The sequence below is a fragment of the Trachemys scripta genome, chromosome 2 (genome assembly GCF_013100865.1).
Source record: "Trachemys scripta elegans isolate TJP31775 chromosome 2, CAS_Tse_1.0, whole genome shotgun sequence".
Lineage (NCBI taxonomy): Eukaryota > Metazoa > Chordata > Testudines > Emydidae > Trachemys > Trachemys scripta.
This window is the reverse complement of record NC_048299.1, coordinates 258,998,786-259,018,515: the sequence shown is the minus strand read 5'-3', so window position 1 is coordinate 259,018,515 and position 19,730 is coordinate 258,998,786. Positions and strand designations below refer to the sequence as shown.

The 19,730-nt window shown below is 38.0% G+C and overlaps 1 protein-coding gene across 3 annotated transcripts in view; it reads left to right on the top strand.

Annotated features, from left to right (window-relative positions):
• Positions 1-19,730, top strand: part of TAF2 (TATA-box binding protein associated factor 2) — a 95,757-nt gene that overhangs the window by 20,255 nt on the left and 55,772 nt on the right. For 2 of the 3 annotated variants that reach the window (XM_034763521.1, XM_034763520.1), the window contains exons 4-12: positions 35-153; positions 3,081-3,222; positions 3,667-3,898; positions 5,374-5,558; positions 6,290-6,403; positions 8,482-8,581; positions 11,692-11,777; positions 16,861-16,996; positions 19,243-19,397. In XM_034763521.1, the coding sequence (XP_034619412.1) occupies positions 35-153; positions 3,081-3,222; positions 3,667-3,898; positions 5,374-5,558; positions 6,290-6,403; positions 8,482-8,581; positions 11,692-11,777; positions 16,861-16,996; positions 19,243-19,397 (1,269 nt within the window). Of the gene's footprint in view, positions 1-34; positions 190-3,080; positions 3,223-3,666; positions 3,899-5,373; positions 5,559-6,289; positions 6,404-8,481; positions 8,582-11,691; positions 11,778-16,860; positions 16,997-19,242; positions 19,398-19,730 lie in introns of those variants that run through there. The other variant, XM_034763522.1, reaches the window with a different exon arrangement.

Here is a 19,730-nt window from a genome sequence, read left to right as displayed (position 1 = left end):
TTTAAGAGTTGAAATGGGTTTTACTTTCTTGTAGGAGAAATCTCAACTATTTTTCCAATGCTTATGCTGCTGCGGTCAGTGCTGTGGACCCAGATGCTGGAAATGGAGAACTCTGCATTAAGGTTCCTTCGGAGCTGTGGAAACACGTTGATGGTAAAGTGTAGAGACCATATTGATACTTAAATTAAGGTACTGCAGATTTGATAGCCAGGGCATTTTATATTGAAAGACATTAGATTTAAGTAAACATAAATAATATATTAAATTCTATAGATTTAATTAGAATGACTCTTTCCCCTTCCCCACAAAAAACCCCCACCAACACCTTTTTGGAAAGAATAAACAGCCCAGATTCACAAAGGGACTTGGGTGTTCCAGCGCTCAGTGCCGCATGGTGTTGGACAACTTAACATGGGCTACAGGGGAGATGCATATCTGCTTGCAATTCAAAACCAGGAACTCCTCTACTGATATCAGATGGCTTAGGCTTTTTTTGTTTTTTTAAAGTGTAACAAACTAAGGAAAGGGGAAGTTGATAGTAGTGAATATAAATAAGAAGTTAGCAATTGTAAAAAAATTGGTAAGGGAAACAAAAGGACATAAGGAGAAATCTATGGCCATCAGGGATAAGGACAACAAAAAGGAGTTTTTAAAATATATTAGGAACAAAAAGAATCCTGACAGTGCTATTGGTCCTCTACTAGATGGAAATGGTAGAATTATCAATAATAATGTGGAAAAGGCAGAACTGTTCAATAAATATTTTTCTTCTGTATATGTGGAAAAAACATGATATAGTCTCATCATATGGTGATGGTAACACTCTTTCCATTCCACCCTCATCTCTAGAGAACGTTAAACAGAAGCTATTCAAGTTAGACATTTTTAAATCAGCAGGTCCATGTGTTTTAAAAGAGCTAGCCAAGGAGCTCACTGGACTGTTAATGTTGGTTTTCAATATGTCTTGGAGCACTGGGGAAGTTCCAGAAGACTGGAAGAAATCTAATTTTGTACCAATTTAAAAAAGGGAAAAGGGGCTGACCCAGGTAATCATAGATCTGTCAGCCTGACATCCATCCCAGGCAAGATAATGGAGCAGCTGACACAGGACTCGATTAATAAAGAATTAAAGGAGGGTAATGTAATTAATGCAAATGTACATGGGTTTCCGTAAAATAGATCCTGTCAACCTAACTTGATATTTTATTCATGAGAAGAGCCATAAGAATTAGTAAGAGATTAAAAAACATGCCTTCTAGTGATAGATTGAAAGTGTTCGATCTATTTAGCTTAACAAAGAGAAGGTTAAGGGATGACTTGATTAGGGTCTGTAAGTATCTACCTGGGGAACAAATATTTAATAATGGGGTCTTCAGTCTAGCAGAAAAAGGTCTAACATGATCCAATGGCTGGAAGCTGAAGCTAGACAAATTGAAACTGGAAATAAGGCATACATTTTTAACAGCGAGGGTAATTAACCATTGGAACAATTTACCCAGGATTGCAGTGGATTCTTCATCACAGACAATTTTTAAATCCAGATGGGATGTTTTTCTAAAAGATCTGCTCTAGGAATTATTTTGGGGAAGTTCTATGGCCCATATTATACAGGAGGTCTGACTAGATGATCACAATGATCCCTTCTGGCCTTGGAATCTATGAATTTAGGTGCCTAAGCTGTTTTTTTCTGAGAATGAGTTAAGCACCTGCCTTGCTAAATGCAAAATGAGAGGAAGAGGAGGAAGAGATGGTGGTGATGCCCACCTTTATAACTTTTAGTCCAGTGGTTAGAAACTCACCTGGGATGTGGAAGACCCAGGTTGAATTCTTCCCTCTGCCTGAGGTGGTAGAGGATTTGAACAAGGGTCTCCCATACATCTCAGGAGATTGCTCTAACCACTGAGCTGTGAGATGTTCTGTTAAAGCTGTTCTTCTTTGGATAAATAATCACAGGAGCAGGGGGACTAGTACCTGGGTCTCCCACCTCCCAGGTGGATGCCCTAAACACCAGGCATTAGAATCATTAGAAAAGGCAGAACTGTTCTCTCTCTTTCTACCTCTTATTCAATGACTCTGATTATTTATCCAAAATGGAACAGCTTCAACAGGAGCAATTGAGGGAGCAGTACTTATTCTTGGGTTTAGGCACCCAAGTACTTTTGTGGATATGGACCACACATCATCACAAGAGCTTTTAAAAATAGCCCTTTTGCCTTAAATGCACAGGCTTTTGGGGTAATGCTTTACCTGTCAATGTCAGTCTTCCGACGCTATCCATTTTCACAAGGATAATTCGAAAGGGCGTTCTGACTCATGGCTTCGAGGTTTCCTTGTGATAGTTAAGAAAATGGTTCAGTTACCCCTCTCTAGTGAGTTCTATTTTTTAAGTCTATTGGTGAAAGCCAAATATCTTGCATGTTAAAATTATTTTTGTAAACTAAATCAAGGTATATGGGAGCCAATTAGGCATATTTTTGTAAGGATATGTGTATTTTCATATCTTCATCTATTTTTAAAGTTACATTTCTCTTTTGACTGTCACATTGTGGGAGGTTTTATTTTATTTTATTTTTGTGGGTGGGTGGTCTGATACATATTGTGAAGGAGAAATATAGATTTATGTGTAGACTGGAATAACTGTGCTGGAACAGTATAACAGTTAATTTATATTTTCTGGGATGTATTTACATCAATCTTTCCTAGATTAAGCTTCTGCAATGATGGTGTCCTTTAATAGTTGACACTTACTGTATTTACTAGCTCCAAAGCCCTGGTAAAGATGTTTTAGTATTGGGGCGTTGGAAGGTGAAAAGGAACCACAAGTGAAGGTTTTGCTTAATATAAAATTTTTAATATAGAAAATAGTTTGATAGCTTGATGGTACATTACAATATTTAAGCTTTAAATGGCCCAGTTGTGTGAGTTGCTGAATGTTCTCCACTCCCCCTGAAGTTAATGAGAGTTGAGGGCACACAGTACCTTGCAAGATTGAGCCCTGTGAATGTTTCCTGTAAAATAAATGTTATATGAATTGCTTTCATACACACACTAAACACATGGTTGCTTTCTTACTGCTGTAGAGTTAAAAGTCCTAAAGGTGCACATAAATTTTTCTCTGGACCAGCCAAAGGGAGGCCTTCATTTTGTGGTGCCTAATGTAGAAGGTAGCATGGCAGAGAGAGGGGCCCATGTCTTTTCTTGTGGATATCAAAATTCTACAAGGTAAGAATCTTAATCTTCAAATGTTATATTGCATAACGTATCTTGAGTATCTTACAGAATCTCAGCATATTGGAAATACTCGTAGTAATAATTCCATGGTTTTCTAATTTAGTTTCTTGTGGAAAATGTCAGTTATTTAATCTCAAACTTCTGTTTGGAGTGAATTCAACACAGTCTGGCACAAAATGAACCACTGGAGATTTCTAAAGTCTGCATGGCATAATTTAATGGGAAACAGTAGCAAAGAAGCTTCCACTGCTGGCAGACTTGTGTGAAGTTGGTGCATAGTGAGAGATATAGAGTGGGGTTGCCTGCATGCCAAGTACCAAAGTATTTAGGAATATATATAGCCTGGAATTGGAGAGGAAAAACTTGTCATAAAAAAGAAAAGTATGTAGTGTTTTCTTATTCTTTTCTTTTTTAACATCCTAATCTTTTTCCTAGGTTTTGGTTTCCTTGTGTTGATTCATACTCTGAACTGTGCACATGGAAACTAGAATATACAGTAGATGCTGCAATGGTGGCTGTTTCAAATGGAGATTTGGTGGAAACAATATATACCCATGATATGAGAAAGAAGACCTTTCATTACTTGCTGACTATTCCAACTGCGGCTTCTAACATCTCTCTGGCCATAGGACCCTTTGAAATCCTTGTTGATCCATACATGCATGAGGTAATAATCTTCAGAGGACTCTCCTTTTTAGAGAACTGGTAACTTTATTTCATTTTAGTGCCTATAGCTAGATCCAGCAAGTATCAGTCCAAGAAAGATATATGATTAACATACCAGTCTCTGCTAGTACAATTATGGGATGATACTGATCTAGTGTTACCTTTATAAATCCTGGTAATGTTTTGTATCTCTGAAATAAAACTCTAGGTAGAAGTCAGGGAACTAGATTAGTTGGGATTGGTAAAAGGATACCTTTTCCAATAGATTTAAATACAAGCCAGTGCTCATAGTGACTACAAGTTGTTACCACATAGTTCAGTAGCTTATGTAAATAAATTGGTAGCAAGAGTCTCTTTCATTGTGGCCTGTTGTGTTGTCCATGTCCACAAAATGAGCCATTATGATTTATACTCTTGTCTATATTCTCAGAGAGACTGAAGATGAACTAGGCAGGCAAATTAAACTACCTTTTCACCCCAGGAAGTGGCCCATCTATGTCCCTCTTGGTTGGAGTTCAAGCATGGTGGGGGTATTGATGGCAAACCTACACTACTGATGTCTATGCTGTATTTGATCTGTGGAAAAATTGAAGACTTTAGTCTCCAGTACTGACAGTCTGGTATCTTTCACAGGAATACATTAACTTTTCAAAAAATCTGGTGGGAAATATAATATCCATTATAAAAATTAGTGGAAGTGATCTGAAAAATCCAGTGATAAAGAAACAAAAATGGCATTTCTGCAGTGTTTTAATGGTTTGACGGCTACCAATGACATTGATCCAAAGACTCTCATGGCTGATGTTACTTCACAGAAATCAGTGGTGTTAGACCTGTCATAATTCTTAATAATTAGGTCCCTTGTTACCAATTGCACAGTAACCTTTGGGGAAATAACAGTAACAAAAAGGTACTTACTGGGATGAGGATATGATGTGGTTGAAACTAAATAACAATAGCGACATTTGATTCACTTGCTTCTGTCCAATATAAAATAATGCATTATTGCGTAAAGGAAGATAGTGTTCAACAAGGTCACTGATGGATTTAAAAAAAAAGTTATGCCTTTGAATGGTAGACATCCTTTGTAATGCTTCCCAATCTCCTGGTCCAAAATAGTCTCTGTATGTTGACCTGTAATGCACACTGGTGAATGGGCTAACTTTAAAAGTTTAGTACTGCATACCTGTGTACCTTGACTCGTTATACAATACCTTTCAAATAAATTATTTTTCTGTTGCAGCTCTCACAATTAAGATTGGCATCACTGTGTCCTTTCCTTCCATGATACCTATTACCACAGCTGTACAAATGTTGGTTTCTGTTACATTGCAGTGGCCTCTTACATAGGGACAGCACTGTTTTTCTTTTGACTTTTTTTTTCTTTGTTTTCAATGTTATGTAATGTTAAAATTTGATATTTATATATTTAAATATTGTTAAGTTTCCTGTTAAATTAATTTTTTTTTTTTTTAGGTGACTCATTTTTGTTTACCACAGCTTCTCCCATTGCTCAAACACACCACGTCATACCTTCATGAGGTCTTTGAATTCTATGAGGAGATTCTTACCTGTCGCTACCCTTACTCCTGTTTCAAGACTGTTTTTGTAGATGAAGCATATGTTGAAGTAGCTGCTTATGCTTCTATGAGTATTTTTAGGTTAGTATTTATGGCACTCATATGTCTAAAAATTTGTGCTGAGAGAGAACCCTAGACTGCATCCCTTTTCTGGTGATGAGAAGATTAGGGCCAAAAATTTCTAAGTTGGGTGCCTAAAGTTAGGCACTTAAATAAGGGCTTGATTTGCAAAGGTGTGGAATGTCCACAACTCATATTGGCTTCATAGCCTGACTTAAGGCACCCAAGTTTTAAAATATTGGCCTTTGGCCATACTGCTATCTTTTAACGTAAGTTTCTAGTTTCCTACTTTTTACAAAGACATTTATATTTAAAATAGCAAAACAAAACCCAGCATTTGCAAGGCTGCATTTTGCTTTCTGTAATCAGAATTGCTGTCACATAAAACATTTAAGGTTGTGTTAAATAAAGTGCAGCTGTCTTACTGAAGTTTATGACAATTTGTTACATTTCTTCAGCTGGAAAAAGATGCCATGTATCCATAGAGTTTCACCAGATAAAACATAAAAAGCAAACTAGCATTAGTTCTGCATTTGGGACAGAAGCATTTTATGCATGTGAAAACAGCTGGAGATCTTTAGGTTATTTAAAGAGTCTATCTTTAGGTTATTTAGAAGAAAAATAGAAATTAAGTTCTGCATGGCAAAACAGTGAAAGATTCCCAGATGATAGTATCACATCTCGTATTTTGTTTTGATTGTGTTTCCTTCTCTTGTAGATTGTGCTTATGTTCTTTTTTTGTTTTGATCTAGCACAAATCTTTTACACAGTGCAATGATTATAGATGAGACTCCACTGACAAGGAGATACTTAGCTCAAGCTCTGGCTCAGCAATTTTTTGGCTGTTTTATATCCAGAATGTCCTGGTGAGTACCATAAAACAGTACTATATACAAAATGGTAATAGGATATTTTGGAAGTATAATTTGCATGTTGCATTTTACCCTAACGGTAGGCGAAACAGTATCCTTAGAAGAAATAATACAAATCGTTAGGATCATCAGTGAATAAGAATTCAAGAGAAATTGTTTGGTTTCCCACTGAAAGAGAAATTAAAGAAAAAACATTGTTCCCACCAGCTACTAATTACTGAAATTATATAACCTAATGTATGCAGTCGTTGTCAAATAAGGTAGGGCAAAGTGAGTAAAAGAACTAAATCTTAGATCAGAATCTGACATTAGAGGTTGATTATAATAGTCCATAAAAAAAAATTTAAGGGTTCTATGGAAAAAATGATGAATGAAGGGTCCTAACTAGACTTTTGAGACCTGTAGCTGTTGGACCCATGCAAGCTGATCAGGGCTGTGAGTTCTGATTCTGGAATAGGTTAATCTGTTGAGGAGAAAAAGTATCTCACGGGTATGGAAGACAGTGGTTCTGGGCATTTAGATATGCACAAAGAAGATTAATCTCATGTTATAGGCAGAGCTATTAGTGCTGCCTTTAGTTAAAGTTACCCAACGCTTTCCATTAAGATTTTTTTTTTATAAAGTTGAATATCATTTTGCCAAATCTTAACTATTTGGGCTGAAATTTTCCATGTCGGCTCTCTGCCTCAGGTTGAATTTGAAAGTTTTAAGAAAAATAGCTTAGTTAAAATATTTTTTTTCCCCCATGCTAAAAAAATTCTTACAGCTGTTTTGTTGAGAAGCTGTAGTGCCTCTATGCTTTGGAGCAAAGACTTGAAATTTGGCAGAGGGATTGCCTTTGTTCGAAGGATGTGCCTTTTGCTGTTCCCGTGAAAATGTGCCCAAATTTGGCTAAGTTATAAACCTTTGAAAAATTACACTATGCACATATTCTTAGAGTTTGGCAGGTACATTTTCTGAAGATTCCACCTACATTAGAGCTGCAGGGGCTGATCATGACTTTCCCAGTGATTGTTGCTCCCGGCTACTGCAGGCTGCTGTGGTACGTGGCACTAGAACTGATGGCACGGAGACTCTCTTTTGTGCTCTCAATATTGCCATCTGCTGCCACCCAGGCAGTGTGGAGGAGGAAGCAGCCTGACTGGATTTCAGAAGGAATAACAGGGTACTTGTAGAGTGGGAGAACTAGTAGATTATGACAAGGAGCCTGGTGAGGGTGGATACTGGGCCTGGGAGCTGGCAGGGGGAGGGAGAAGTCTGGGAGCAAAGAGAATGGGATTGACTGGGCAAGTTTACTAGGATGGGGGAGTGCCTCACCTTCATAACTGTACAACTCTAGCCATCAAAAATCTCTTGCAGTTTCTTTCTATTCTTACCCACCTGTCCATCAGCCTGTTAACATTCATGTAAAGTTCTGTCTACTGTAGATTTCAGCCATCAGTGGCCTGCCACTGGTTTAGTGGCACCAGTTGAAACTCCTATGTAGACTAGGCAAAGCTACTCTGAACTATTTGTCCTGATGTATCTTAGCTGTGCTGAAGACTCGACTGGTCACTAATAGCTGTAATTGGGGCAAATTCCTGGTAAAGACAAGGCCTTAGTGCACCTTACAAGGGCCCCTTTTGTGCTCTTTCTCCCACTCACATCTTTGCAGCCTTCTGTGCCACTCTTGTGCTTGGAACTGATGGTATTGTTCACCAAACAGCTTCCTTCTGTAGATTCATATCCCTCCTCAGAATGCACTTCTCAAAGTCATCTACCCAAGCATGAGATGGTTGGGGTGGCAAAACTAAAGATATTCTCTAGGAATTATTTTAAGGAAGTACTGTGTGGTCTGTATTATACAGGAGAACAGACTAGATGATCATGATGTCCCTTCTGGCTTTGGAATCTGTGAATCAATGAATATCACATAAATCGGTTCACAGCTCATCAGGCTCCTATTGACTTAGACTTGAGAAGTTATATAACCTGCTGAAATGTGTGCTTTAGTGAAGCATGAGCTGCCCTTGGCTAGTTCAAAATACCCTGCAAGTCAAGGAGACAGAGTTCATAGTTGTTTCTTATTGCAGGTCAGATGAGTGGGTGCTGAAGGGAATCTCTGGCTATATTTATGGCCTTTGGATGAAAAAAACCTTTGGTGTCAATGAATATCGCCACTGGATTAAGAAGGTAATGAGACAAAAGAAGTTTGTTCTTGTAAAGCATGCATACATTTTAATATCAAGATAAGGTAAGGTAGAAACCAAATAATACAGTTTTGAATTACAATTTAAAGGGACACTGTCAGGTTAAATCATACTTCTGACAGAACACTTTTATCTCCTGTTGTTGCAAGTGAAATACCTAATGGAAGAAATCTAGAAGCAAAATATTTTTCTTAATCTGTTTACTTTGTGCACAGTCATTGTCGTTGCTTCCCCTTTATAGACAGTTTCCTCTGCTTTGGGTCTTTTGCCCAGTAACAAGGAAGAAAAGAAGAATGTGATTTTTAAACCTCAGATATTGATATTGTAACTCAGATACAGGTATATTACTTGAATCTGCTTCATCATTCTGTGGTGTCAGAGCTACCACTGGATCTCTCCTTGAACTATGGCGGTGATCCAATAGGGGCTCTGGTAACTTATCATAGAGTCAGGGCTGGCTCCGGCTTTTTTGCCGCCCCAAGCGGTGAAGCGGAAAAATAAATAAAGCCGCGATCGGTGGCACTTCGGCAGCCGCTCTACTGCGCTGCTTCATTCTTCAGTGGCAATTCGGCAGTGGGTCCTTTGCTCTGAGAGGGACCCGCCGCTGAATTGCTGCCGAAGACCCGGATGTGCCGTCCCTTTCCATTGGCCGCCCCAAGCACCTGCTTCCTTTGTTGGTGCCTGGAGCCGGCCCTGCATATAGCATCATTTTGCAAAATATTTGTCTGTTATTCTTTTAAGGCTAGATTCATAAAGGAACTTAGGCATGGCAGTGCTGAGTGTTACCATGCTTAACTTCAGGTTCTTAGAAAATCACTGGGATCCACAAAGCCTGAATTAGGCATTCAAGCTTCCTGTACAATGAATGGAGAGGGATAGGCACCTAAGAATGGGATTCACAAAAGTCACACACTATGCAGCTCACCGCCTAAGCTAGCCAATGGAAGATGCCAAGGAGAGGGGTGTGTCTTAAGACTTCCCCTCCCTCCCCCCTTTTGGGAGTTTGGCACCTAAATCCAGCCTGGAGGGAGGCGCCTCCATCTGTGCAAACCCTCTTGACATTAGGCATCTACACCATTTTTGCAAGAAGCAGCATAGGGAGGAGGAGGAGGTGGGAGGATCTTCCTTTTAACTTGTAGCCCAGTGGCTAGGTACTAACCTGTGATATGGGAGACCCCAGGTTCAAGTACCTGATTGGGAGAAAGGCTTTGAACAGGGATCTGCCACCTCTCAGGTGAGTGCCCTAACCACTGGGCTAGGGGATATTCTGATGTGGGGCTCCCAGAGTTTCTCCTGTTGAAGCTGTTCCACTGTGCGTAGATAAATAAAAAAGTCATTGGAGCAGCGGGATTGGATCCTAGGTTTCCCACCTCTTAAGTGAGTGCTCTAACCAGGCTATAGAATCATTTTCCTTCTCTCTCTCTTTCGCGCCCAATGACTTTTTCATTAAGATCCCTGATCCGGTAGGAGAGCTGTGAACCTGCTTGCTGGATCAAACTCTGCAGGCAAGTGAAGCAGAGGAACACCTATCTTCCCACGCTTCATTTATCACAGTGCGGTGTCTGGACACTGAGACTGCAGCTGAAGAGCACAGAGGCAGAAACAGAAGCACTTAAGGAGCTTTTACTACAAAAACTTAGGTGTTGAGTGAGTTCTGGAACTGACAGGGTTCAGTGGTAGCTGAGTGGTGGGTTTGTGAATCCCAGTGGGGCCTAGTTCTGGGATTCAGGTGCCTAAAGTAGCAATTAGGTGCCTAAATCCTTTTGTGAATGTAGCTCTTAGGCTGTAAAATTAAGTTAATAAAATGTCTTTGGTTTTGTGTTATAGCCTGTGTTTTGCAAAATACTTGTGTTTTAGACCAAAGCGTCTAAAATAATATACCACCAACTTCTAAAAGTGTACTTCATAATAAAAATGCCATTGACTTGCTATCCTGTGGGCTGCCTCCATAATCCCAGAGGGATCCAGGTTGATAGCTTTGACTTCACTGAATGATGCATCCTGGGGCAGCACAAAAATGTAGAAGTTGGCCAGTGTGAATCCAGGGTGCTAAGATGAATCAAGGCGGACATTAGGATTTGTTATGGACTAAATAGTCTGACCATGTTTCCTCAAAACTGCCTTAGCATCTTTACAGGTAGAAATATTAGATTTTGGTTATGCAGTAAGTTCTGCACAGGGTTCTGCCTAGATAGAGCTCATGGTGAGACTGGCCTTAGTAGTTAAATTTTTGGAGAGAAGGAATCACTTCTCACATAACTCATTTACCCATGTTTAACTCTCTCTCTTTCGCAGCTCCTTCTCAATACTCATTACTGTTTCATGTTGAATAATCATGTTTGCAAAAAGCTCTGAAGTTGTAAAGCAAAATATATGTGCCTAATAATAGTACACAAGTTCAACCAAGAGTTTTTGAAATGGTTATGAACCCTTGGACTTTAGGGGATAAGCCAACCTCTAATTAATGGGGGCTAGAAAGAAAATTTCCCTGAAGATGTTAATTCTAGTTTTCTTGTATCTCTTTCTGAAGTAGCTGGTACTATGTACTTTCAGAGACAGCATGCAAGACTAGATGGACTGGTCCAGTATGGCAATTCCTATGTTCCTTGTGCTAGTAGTAATCACAGGTGATAGATTATTCTTAGTGGAAACGCAAAACCAATCTGCCTTGGAAACAAAATCACCTCTCACTCCCAGATGTTGGTGAAGTCCCTTGCTTTTACTCATCAGGGGATCAGAGGAAGTTTATGCTCTAGCAAAGTGAAAAAGCAAAGTTCCTCTGATATGTTATCAACTGAATATTAAACTTTAGCTCTGTTATTCAGTTCTACTGCTTTATTTCTGTTTGCCTGGATGATGAACATCTGTTCTTCATTGTAATCCTGTAAATATTGCTAGCTCTCTGGTGCTAAAATATTGATTATGATTTTTTTTCTTAAACAAATTAGTAAAATTACTTCAAATACATTTCACTTGTTGTTCAGGTCTGATCTCTGAGGTTAAGAAATGATCACTTTATAGAACACTGGAAAGCCCACTAATTAGCCTCTTCTGCTTAACAATATATACATTTTTATATATTGTACTTTTTAGGAGCTAGACCAAATAGTGGTATATGAACTGAAGACTGGCGGAGTTTTACTGCATCCAATATTTGGAGGAGGAAAAGAGAAAGACAAGTATGTTTGTTTAAACTATAAGTCATTGTAGGGTGTGTTTTTATGAGGCCATTAATATTTACTTTGGGTATGTTGTGAGGCACAAGGCCAAAGGCTGGAGGACTTCAGCTGCCTAAGGCATGTATTAATGGTCTCATAAAGTACATCATGGATGTAGTTTATCACTATTGTTTTATGAATCTCTAATTTTAAAACTTAAAGACAGTTATTTTTATTGAATGTTTTTAATTCTGCTGTAAAAACCAGTTTTCATTACAGGGACAGGAGAGGGAAAGGGAGTTAAAAACTTAATTCCTGTTACTTTTACAATGATTTTTAATCATTTTTAGATTTTTAAACAGCATTAATGGTGAATTTGGTGGTTGGATTTGTTTTTCTTTGCTCTCTTGTTTCTGATACCACTTCTTGTTACATTCACTCTTTTGATGTTGAGCTTTTTGTCCTGTTAATTAGAAAAATGAAACTTAAAAGTAGACCAGCTGTTAAGAGCCATTGAGAAAAGTAGATGGGCTGGGCCGGGCCATCTGCAGGAATGCTTTTCTGCTTTTGAGTATATGCACATCCAGATTTTAGTTTGGTTTAAAATCAGAACTCATAGCCTCAGAATACCCATTTAATAATTGTACACTGATTTAAAAAAAAAAAAAAAACAGAGAAGGAAAGGACTTTCAGAATGAGAACTGGAATGTAACTAACAACCAATTTCCCACCTAGGTGAATCCTCAACCACACAAGGCTGTATGGTTGTTGACCGTTACAGAATCAGCTTTCATGTGCATTCCAGGCCATTACTCCACTTTACCTGCCTGCTCATGTTGGATTTTGCTTTAATTCAGTGCCCTGCTCTTTCACAAATAGCAAATCAGGCAAAGTAATGAGATGGCCTTGCTGCGCATGCCTCTGGAAAACAAGGCATAGCTGGTACATCAAATTTTAGGCCTCCTGGCCTGGTTGATACCTTGTTAAACTAAATTGGGTGTGCTGAGTTAGGACTTGATTTAGTGTTGGGGTTTTTTGTTTTGTTTTGTTTTGTTTTTGGCTTTTTGTTAGCAGCTAAAAGTATAACAGCAACATATTCTCCACTTCAGAGAAACTGACTTTATATGAGTTGTGTTGGGGAATGCCACAGAAAAATAGATCAAGTTTTTTAAAAGCCAACAAACTAGAGCTACTACAAAAATGCAAGTAGATTCATATGGTCTCACATTTCTTGGGGTAGGGAATATAAGAAGAAATTCCAAAAAGGAGTGAGTGTGTGTGTGTGTGAGTGTGACACACACACACACACACACACTGTACATTTATTAGGGGAGCTGGTCAGACTTTAAGTCTGACCGGCTGGTTTCCATCCCAGGTCCTCAAAGGATATGGACCCCTGTTACTTATTAAAAATGAATGTGACTTGGTATCAATTGTACACATTATTAAATTTTTTAAACTAAAATCATGACAACATATCATCAAAGGTAAGCTGTTTTATATTAAACTAAAAATAAAATGTTATAAGTATCCAATCAGATAAGTTAAGATCAATATTGGATTGAAGTTAAATCATCAAATTAGTACAAAAAACAGTCAATTGCTATACTTTCTGTAAAAGAGACTAAGAAGGTGGTTGTCTGCATGTTTATAGATCCCAATTAAAGATTTTTACCAAAGTCAATCAAATCAATAATGTAAAGTTTGTTAAATAACTTGTTTTTAGTATTAAGCTACCTACAGTCCTAACCAAAACCTTGGAGCCAATTATAAAACTTTCTTCTCAAACTTCAGTTTTTTATGTCCTAGCTAACCTTTTTTCTCTCCTTCTCTCTCCTCAACAGAGATTATAATACTAACTTTAGCAGAGCAACCTTGATAAACAGAAGTTTAACAAACGTTTATTTACCAGAAATTATAGATGACAAAATCAAGTCTCTCAATACTTTCAGGTTCAAAACACAGTTTAATAACTGTCTTTATGAGACAATATTTAGGGCTGTTTAAACTATGAGCACTTTTTCTCTCTTGGTACCTTCTCTGGGTGCTGCTAAATCCATAGGGTGTCCCTGCCTGCATAAATGGGAGTCTCTCCAATACTAATTTAAGACACACAGTCTGTGTGCATTTGAAGGAGATGAGGATTCCTGGCTCCCCACTCCACAAGTTCTTTCAGTATAGTTCCTTATTCACTACTTGTGAGAAGGGCAGAAGGTTGGAGCACAGAACATTTCACAGCTAACTTAGGGGCTTACCAAATCTATTCTGCCTGGTTGATATAACGGAGTCTTCTACCTCCTTGTAGGCCTAGGAAATCGGTGAATGAACTTCTTGAGGGCAGTTTCCTTGACGCTTTCCAGGAGATCTGCTTGAGGACTGTAGAGCTATTGTCTGCTCTCTTTCAGAGCTGCCCACCAACTGCCTAGGAATTCCTGCTTTTAAACCTTTATTCCACCCATGACATGACTGATGGAGGAAGGTCCGGCCAGGCACACTGCAGCTCTCTAACACCTTATCACTGGCATGTGGTTTATACACCCTGTCGCAGGACGCTCTCACACACATGCGTGCACGCAGCCACGCTTTCGCTTTCCCATCTTAAAAATAAAGCAAATAAAAAGGCTGGGGTGTCTTCCTGTTAAATTCAAGGCAAAAAATAGGGACAGGAAAATAAGTTACTTAAGATAACAGGAAGTTTGGGAATTCTTCAGTCCTCACAGTATTCTGTGCTTTTGTAAAGTAGGAGCTGAAACAGCAAACAAGACGCCAGATGATATTCTGCTGGCCCAGCACTACTTGTTAGTGGGCCTCCTTCAGGTGCAGGGAGAGACTGGTCAGAGGCTGCAGTGGCCTGACTTTCCCCAAGGTGAACAGCCTAGGAGATTCTGGAAGGTGAATTTTTCCTCCGATGGATGTTGACCCAAAAGGCGAGGCTTCTAAACCTAGTCCTTGATTCTTAAGGTTTATGAATTTTGCTCACTCTGCCTTGCAGCTCCTCCTCCTCTGCCTCACAAGTCCGGAAAAAACAGGTGCAAGGGCCTGCCTTGAAGCCATGCAAGTTTGAATTAGGTCATTGCTGGCGAGCATTAACTTGGGAAAGTTTAAAGCAGCAATTTTAAAATATTCTGTGTTTTTCATATCACAGAGTTTGTTGGTCTATGACCAAAAAATAAAATAATAATAATAAAAAATCCAGATATACGACCACTTTTGAGGAAGTTGGCCTGATCTCATCTGGGTCGAATGTCTTAAGACATGTCACCAGTTTATGGAAAATTCAATATAAAACACCTATAAAAATAACTAAAGGGAAAAACTCTAGCACAACAAAACCAGTCACTGAACATTAATTCATCAGCCAAACAAAAATAAATTCAGACTTATAAAATTTATCATCTCCAGTTTCTTCTCTGCTAATGGAAAACAGGCAAATGTTCTTATTTTTCTCATGAATAAGGCAATTACAGTAACTTTTCTATTTTTGAACTGGACTATAGATCAGGCAACTTTTAAAAATAAGTTATTTTAAATCTTATCAAGAAGAAGTCCATTTAAAATATAATGTCTGTATGCCATACAAGCTATTCTCCTCACAGGGAGAAGCTTCAGATCATGTGCATTATGATTTTAAACCCAACAGACACTGTGAAATTCAGAATTAGTTATGAGAACTTTTAACTCTGTTTCTTGCTTGTAGATACTATCATATGGCCTTTCCTTATCTGATCATATAGTGAGGCAAAATATTTTATTTTCAAATATTTAATTTGCAAGTATGATTTAATTCAGATTTTTGTTTAAATCCCTCCTCATCTTCAAGAGTAGTGTCAGTGAGGGTGATTAATTAATAAAATGTTCTAACCAAAAAGTACACTGAAAATTTTAGGTCTGTCTCAGAGCAACTTAAAAGCAAGTGAATTTGAAAATATGGTGATTACTGACCACCACTGTTTTGGGACATATGATATACCTTGTATAGGAGATGCCAGTGTGCCTAAGTACTGAAGTTGTTTTTAGGTTTTGCTATGCTTTGATTAGTAAACTTTTATTTGTTTTTAAGTAGTTTAAAAGGATTACATTATTATTTTTTAATTTATTTGTACTATCCCAGCGCTGAGGAGCTCTAGTCATGGACCAGGACCCTGTTGTGTTTGGTGCTGCCCAAAAAGTCTTTTAGTCAATCTTTTTTTCATTTTATTAAAGTATAATAAAATTATATTCTCTTGAAGCATATTGAAACTTCCTCCATGAAAGCATTTTTTAAATTGGATCTTGTGCATTTGAACAAACATCAACTTTTCAACCTAAAAATAAATGCAAAACAGTGGACTTAGAAATGGAAGAGACCTTTTATACTAATTTCTGTTGACCAATTAAATTACGTTGTTAATACAGTATGTAGCTTGTTCAGGTTCATTTTAGCTATTTTTGACTGTAAAATCTACCTGAAACAGTGTATAGGATAAGGGAGGTTTGCTGCATTGTGTAATTCAAGACTAGTGAAATTTTCTTTAGATGTTAAACAAAAACCCTTTTTCTATCCATTTTACTATCAACAGCCTTGCTGCAGAGATTGGCTTTCAAATGAAACTGAAATAAAATAAGTAATATCCATAGAAGGTCAACTAAGTTGTTCTCATTTGTAGAACAATCAATTGTATGCTTTCCAAATAAATGTTTGTTTAAATATATAGTAATTGCAATCAAATTGCTTTTAAATGAAGGGGGACCCCTCCCCCCAAAAAAAGCTATGAGCAGTTCTCAGTAGTCTGATGACATATACCCTTTCCGCACTGATTTTTATAGATTAAATTCTTACTAGACAACTTCATATTTGTAATATTACTATATAACTGTAGAAGAAACTGTAGTTTCTTCTAATTTATTCTCTGTACTCCTCTATGTAATATACATGCACCTATCTCTACATTATAAAAATTGTATACTTTTTCATGAATAAATACATGATGCATTGTTGTCTTAAATAAGTAGAAACAATTTGAATGTATACTGCAATCATCTTGTTACCAGTAACTGTTGTGGGCTTTTTGCCATAATATTCAGAACAGAAAATACATTAAATTATTTTGATTTAATTTTTCAGCCCTGCATCACATCTACATTTTTCTATAAAACACCCCCACACGCTCTCCTGGGAATATTACACTATGTTCCAGTGTAAAGCCCATCTTGTTATGAGATTGATAGAAAACAGGATCAGTATGGAGTTCATGCTACAAGTAGGTGTTTAAATTCTTATATGAGGTATATTCAACTTTTTATCTTTAAGTACAATTATGTTCCGTAAGTTACTTTTTAAAAATCATCTTGGGGTTTCATGTTTGCTTGTGTATCAATAACTTCGATATAAACTGTGCTCATAGTACAGGTAAACTGGATTATAATGCACAGGTTGGTTATTTCCTTCTCAGACATGGCTAGTAATAAAGGTTCTGAACCCAAATTAGCTCCTCAGTGACATCTTCGTAATTTTATTGCCTCCAGTAGAGTTATTGTTTGAAACTTAGTAAACAAAATTTTTTTGCACTATAAAGAGAACCAGCAGGATTCTGGCCTGTGTTGGGCTCCTAGCATTATCATAACTAAATAATAATTAAAATACGGCTTCTTTGAAAAGTTAAATACTTGTGAGATTTCAGTTTCTCTTTCTATTTTATGATTTCGTAAGAAAAAATGTGACACTTAATAAAGGGAGACCCAGAACTCTGAAAGCAGTATTACTCTGTAAAGATGTAATGTTCTTAATTGGTATAATGATAAAATATAGGCTAAAACATGCAATGCTAATGGTTTTTGTTTAAACTCGAATCACAACAGCCTATACTATGTTCCTTCACACAGTATCCAGATGGTAACTTGTCCTTTGTAGTCCATGTAAAAGAAAACTGAACCCCGATATGCACTTTAAATACAACAGTTTACTGTCCTGAGGAATAAATTGAGTGACTTGTTTTTTTCTTTTATAACAAAGTATAATAGAGTTTTTAATAGACTTTGACTCGTAACACAGTAATGTAGTACATGAGTAGGGCCCTACCAAATTCACGGCCATGAAAAATGCTGCGCGGACTGTGAAATCTGATCTCCCGCCCATGAAATCTGGTCTTTTGTGTTCTTTTACCCTATGCTACACAGATTTCAAGGGGAAGACCAGCATTTCTCAAATTGGAGGTCCTGACCCAAAAGGGAATTGCAGGGGGGGGGTTGCAAGGTTATTTTAAAGGGGTCACAGTATTGCCACCCTTACTTCTGCGCTGCCTTCAGAGCTGGGTGGCCAGAGAGCGGCGGCAATTGGCCTGGCACCCAGCTCCGCCAGCAGCAGTGTAGAAGTAAGGGTGGCAATACCATACCATGCCACCCTTACTTCTGTGTGGTTGCCTTCAAAGCTGGGTGGCCGGAGAGTGGCGGCTGCTTACTGAGGGCCCAGCTCTGCAGGCAGCAGCGCAGAAATAAGGGTAGTAATATCATACCACACCATCTTTACTTCTGCACTGCTGCTGGCGGTGGCTCTGTCTTCAGAGCTGGGCTCCCGGCCAGCAGCTGCCGCTTTCCAGCTGCCCAGCTCTGAAGACAGAGCCACTGCCAGCAGCAGCGCAGAAGTAAAGGTAGCAGTACTGCAACACCCCCTACAATGTCTTTGTAACCCCCCTAAAACTCCTTTTTGGGTCACGACCGTAGAATTACAACTCCGTGAAATTTCAGATTTAAATAGCTGAAATCATGAAATTTATGATTTTAAATTCCTATGACGGTGAAATTGACCAAAATGGACCAAGAATTTGGTAGGGCCCTATATATGAGATATAATCATGAAGAATTTTTTTTATAAAGATGCACATATTAGTAGTAAGTTAGTTATTGGAGAATGCATCCTTAGCTGTAAAAGGGAGGTAAAAAAAATCATATGTATTATCATATTTGTGTAAAAGAAAATGATTGCTGTTGATAGTTAACGTCAACTGTAAGCTCTCAAAGTATTTATAGTCTTGTGCTTTAGAAATGCTTATAGCTAGATAATAGATACTGAAATACATTTCTGCATTCAACTCCATGTAAATTTATTAGAAAACTGCCTGTTAAAATATGCCTGGTGATGAGTGATGAGCATAGATAGGAAAGGGTGAAATAGTGTGTAGCTTCCTTTTGTCCCAGGGTTAAACATTTTATTTGTCATTAAGATAATGCTGGTACTGCAGCTGCCTTTGAATTAGGCCTAACCTCTTCCCAGCACCATTGTTTTTAGCCCATTGTATCTGCACTCTATCTGCAAATCCCAACTTCAGATAGCGACAATCTAATGTGTTTCTGAAATTCCTTTGTTTTGAAAAGGATCTTTTCTTTCTTTATTTTTTTAAGATAAACATTACAGAACGAGCTGATTGGCATTGCCTGAAGACAATCAAGATAAAAAATTCATATAATTCAATATTCAAAATATGTAAAATGAATTTTTCTATCATTTTAGGTTTTCAACAAACTGTTGAGTCTGGCCAGCACTGCCTCGTCTCAGAAGTTCCAGTCTCACATGTGGAGTCAGATGCTGGTTTCCACATCTGGATTTTTGAAATCCATCTCTAATGTCTCTGGCAAAGACATCCAGCCTTTAATAAAACAGTGGGTGTATCCTTTTCATTCTAGTTCTGAATTGTTAAAGTGGAGAAGAAATGTAGCTTTTCGTTGGCACTATTACAGGAATGTGCAGGAAGATATGAAATGCCTAAATTTTTAACAGAGTTAGAAACAAAGGGATTCATATTAAAAATAGGAACAATCTACCTATTTAGATTCCTTTCATAGTGACTTACAGTTCGCTGGCTTTTTCTGGGTGCTCTTTGCTTTTCAAGACTGGAAGGAGTTGCAGTATTTGTCAGTTTTACCGGTAGTGAAATTACTATAAAGAAGCTCAAGCACTCTCATGGAATTAAAGGTCAAACTATACTACAGAGATCCAGG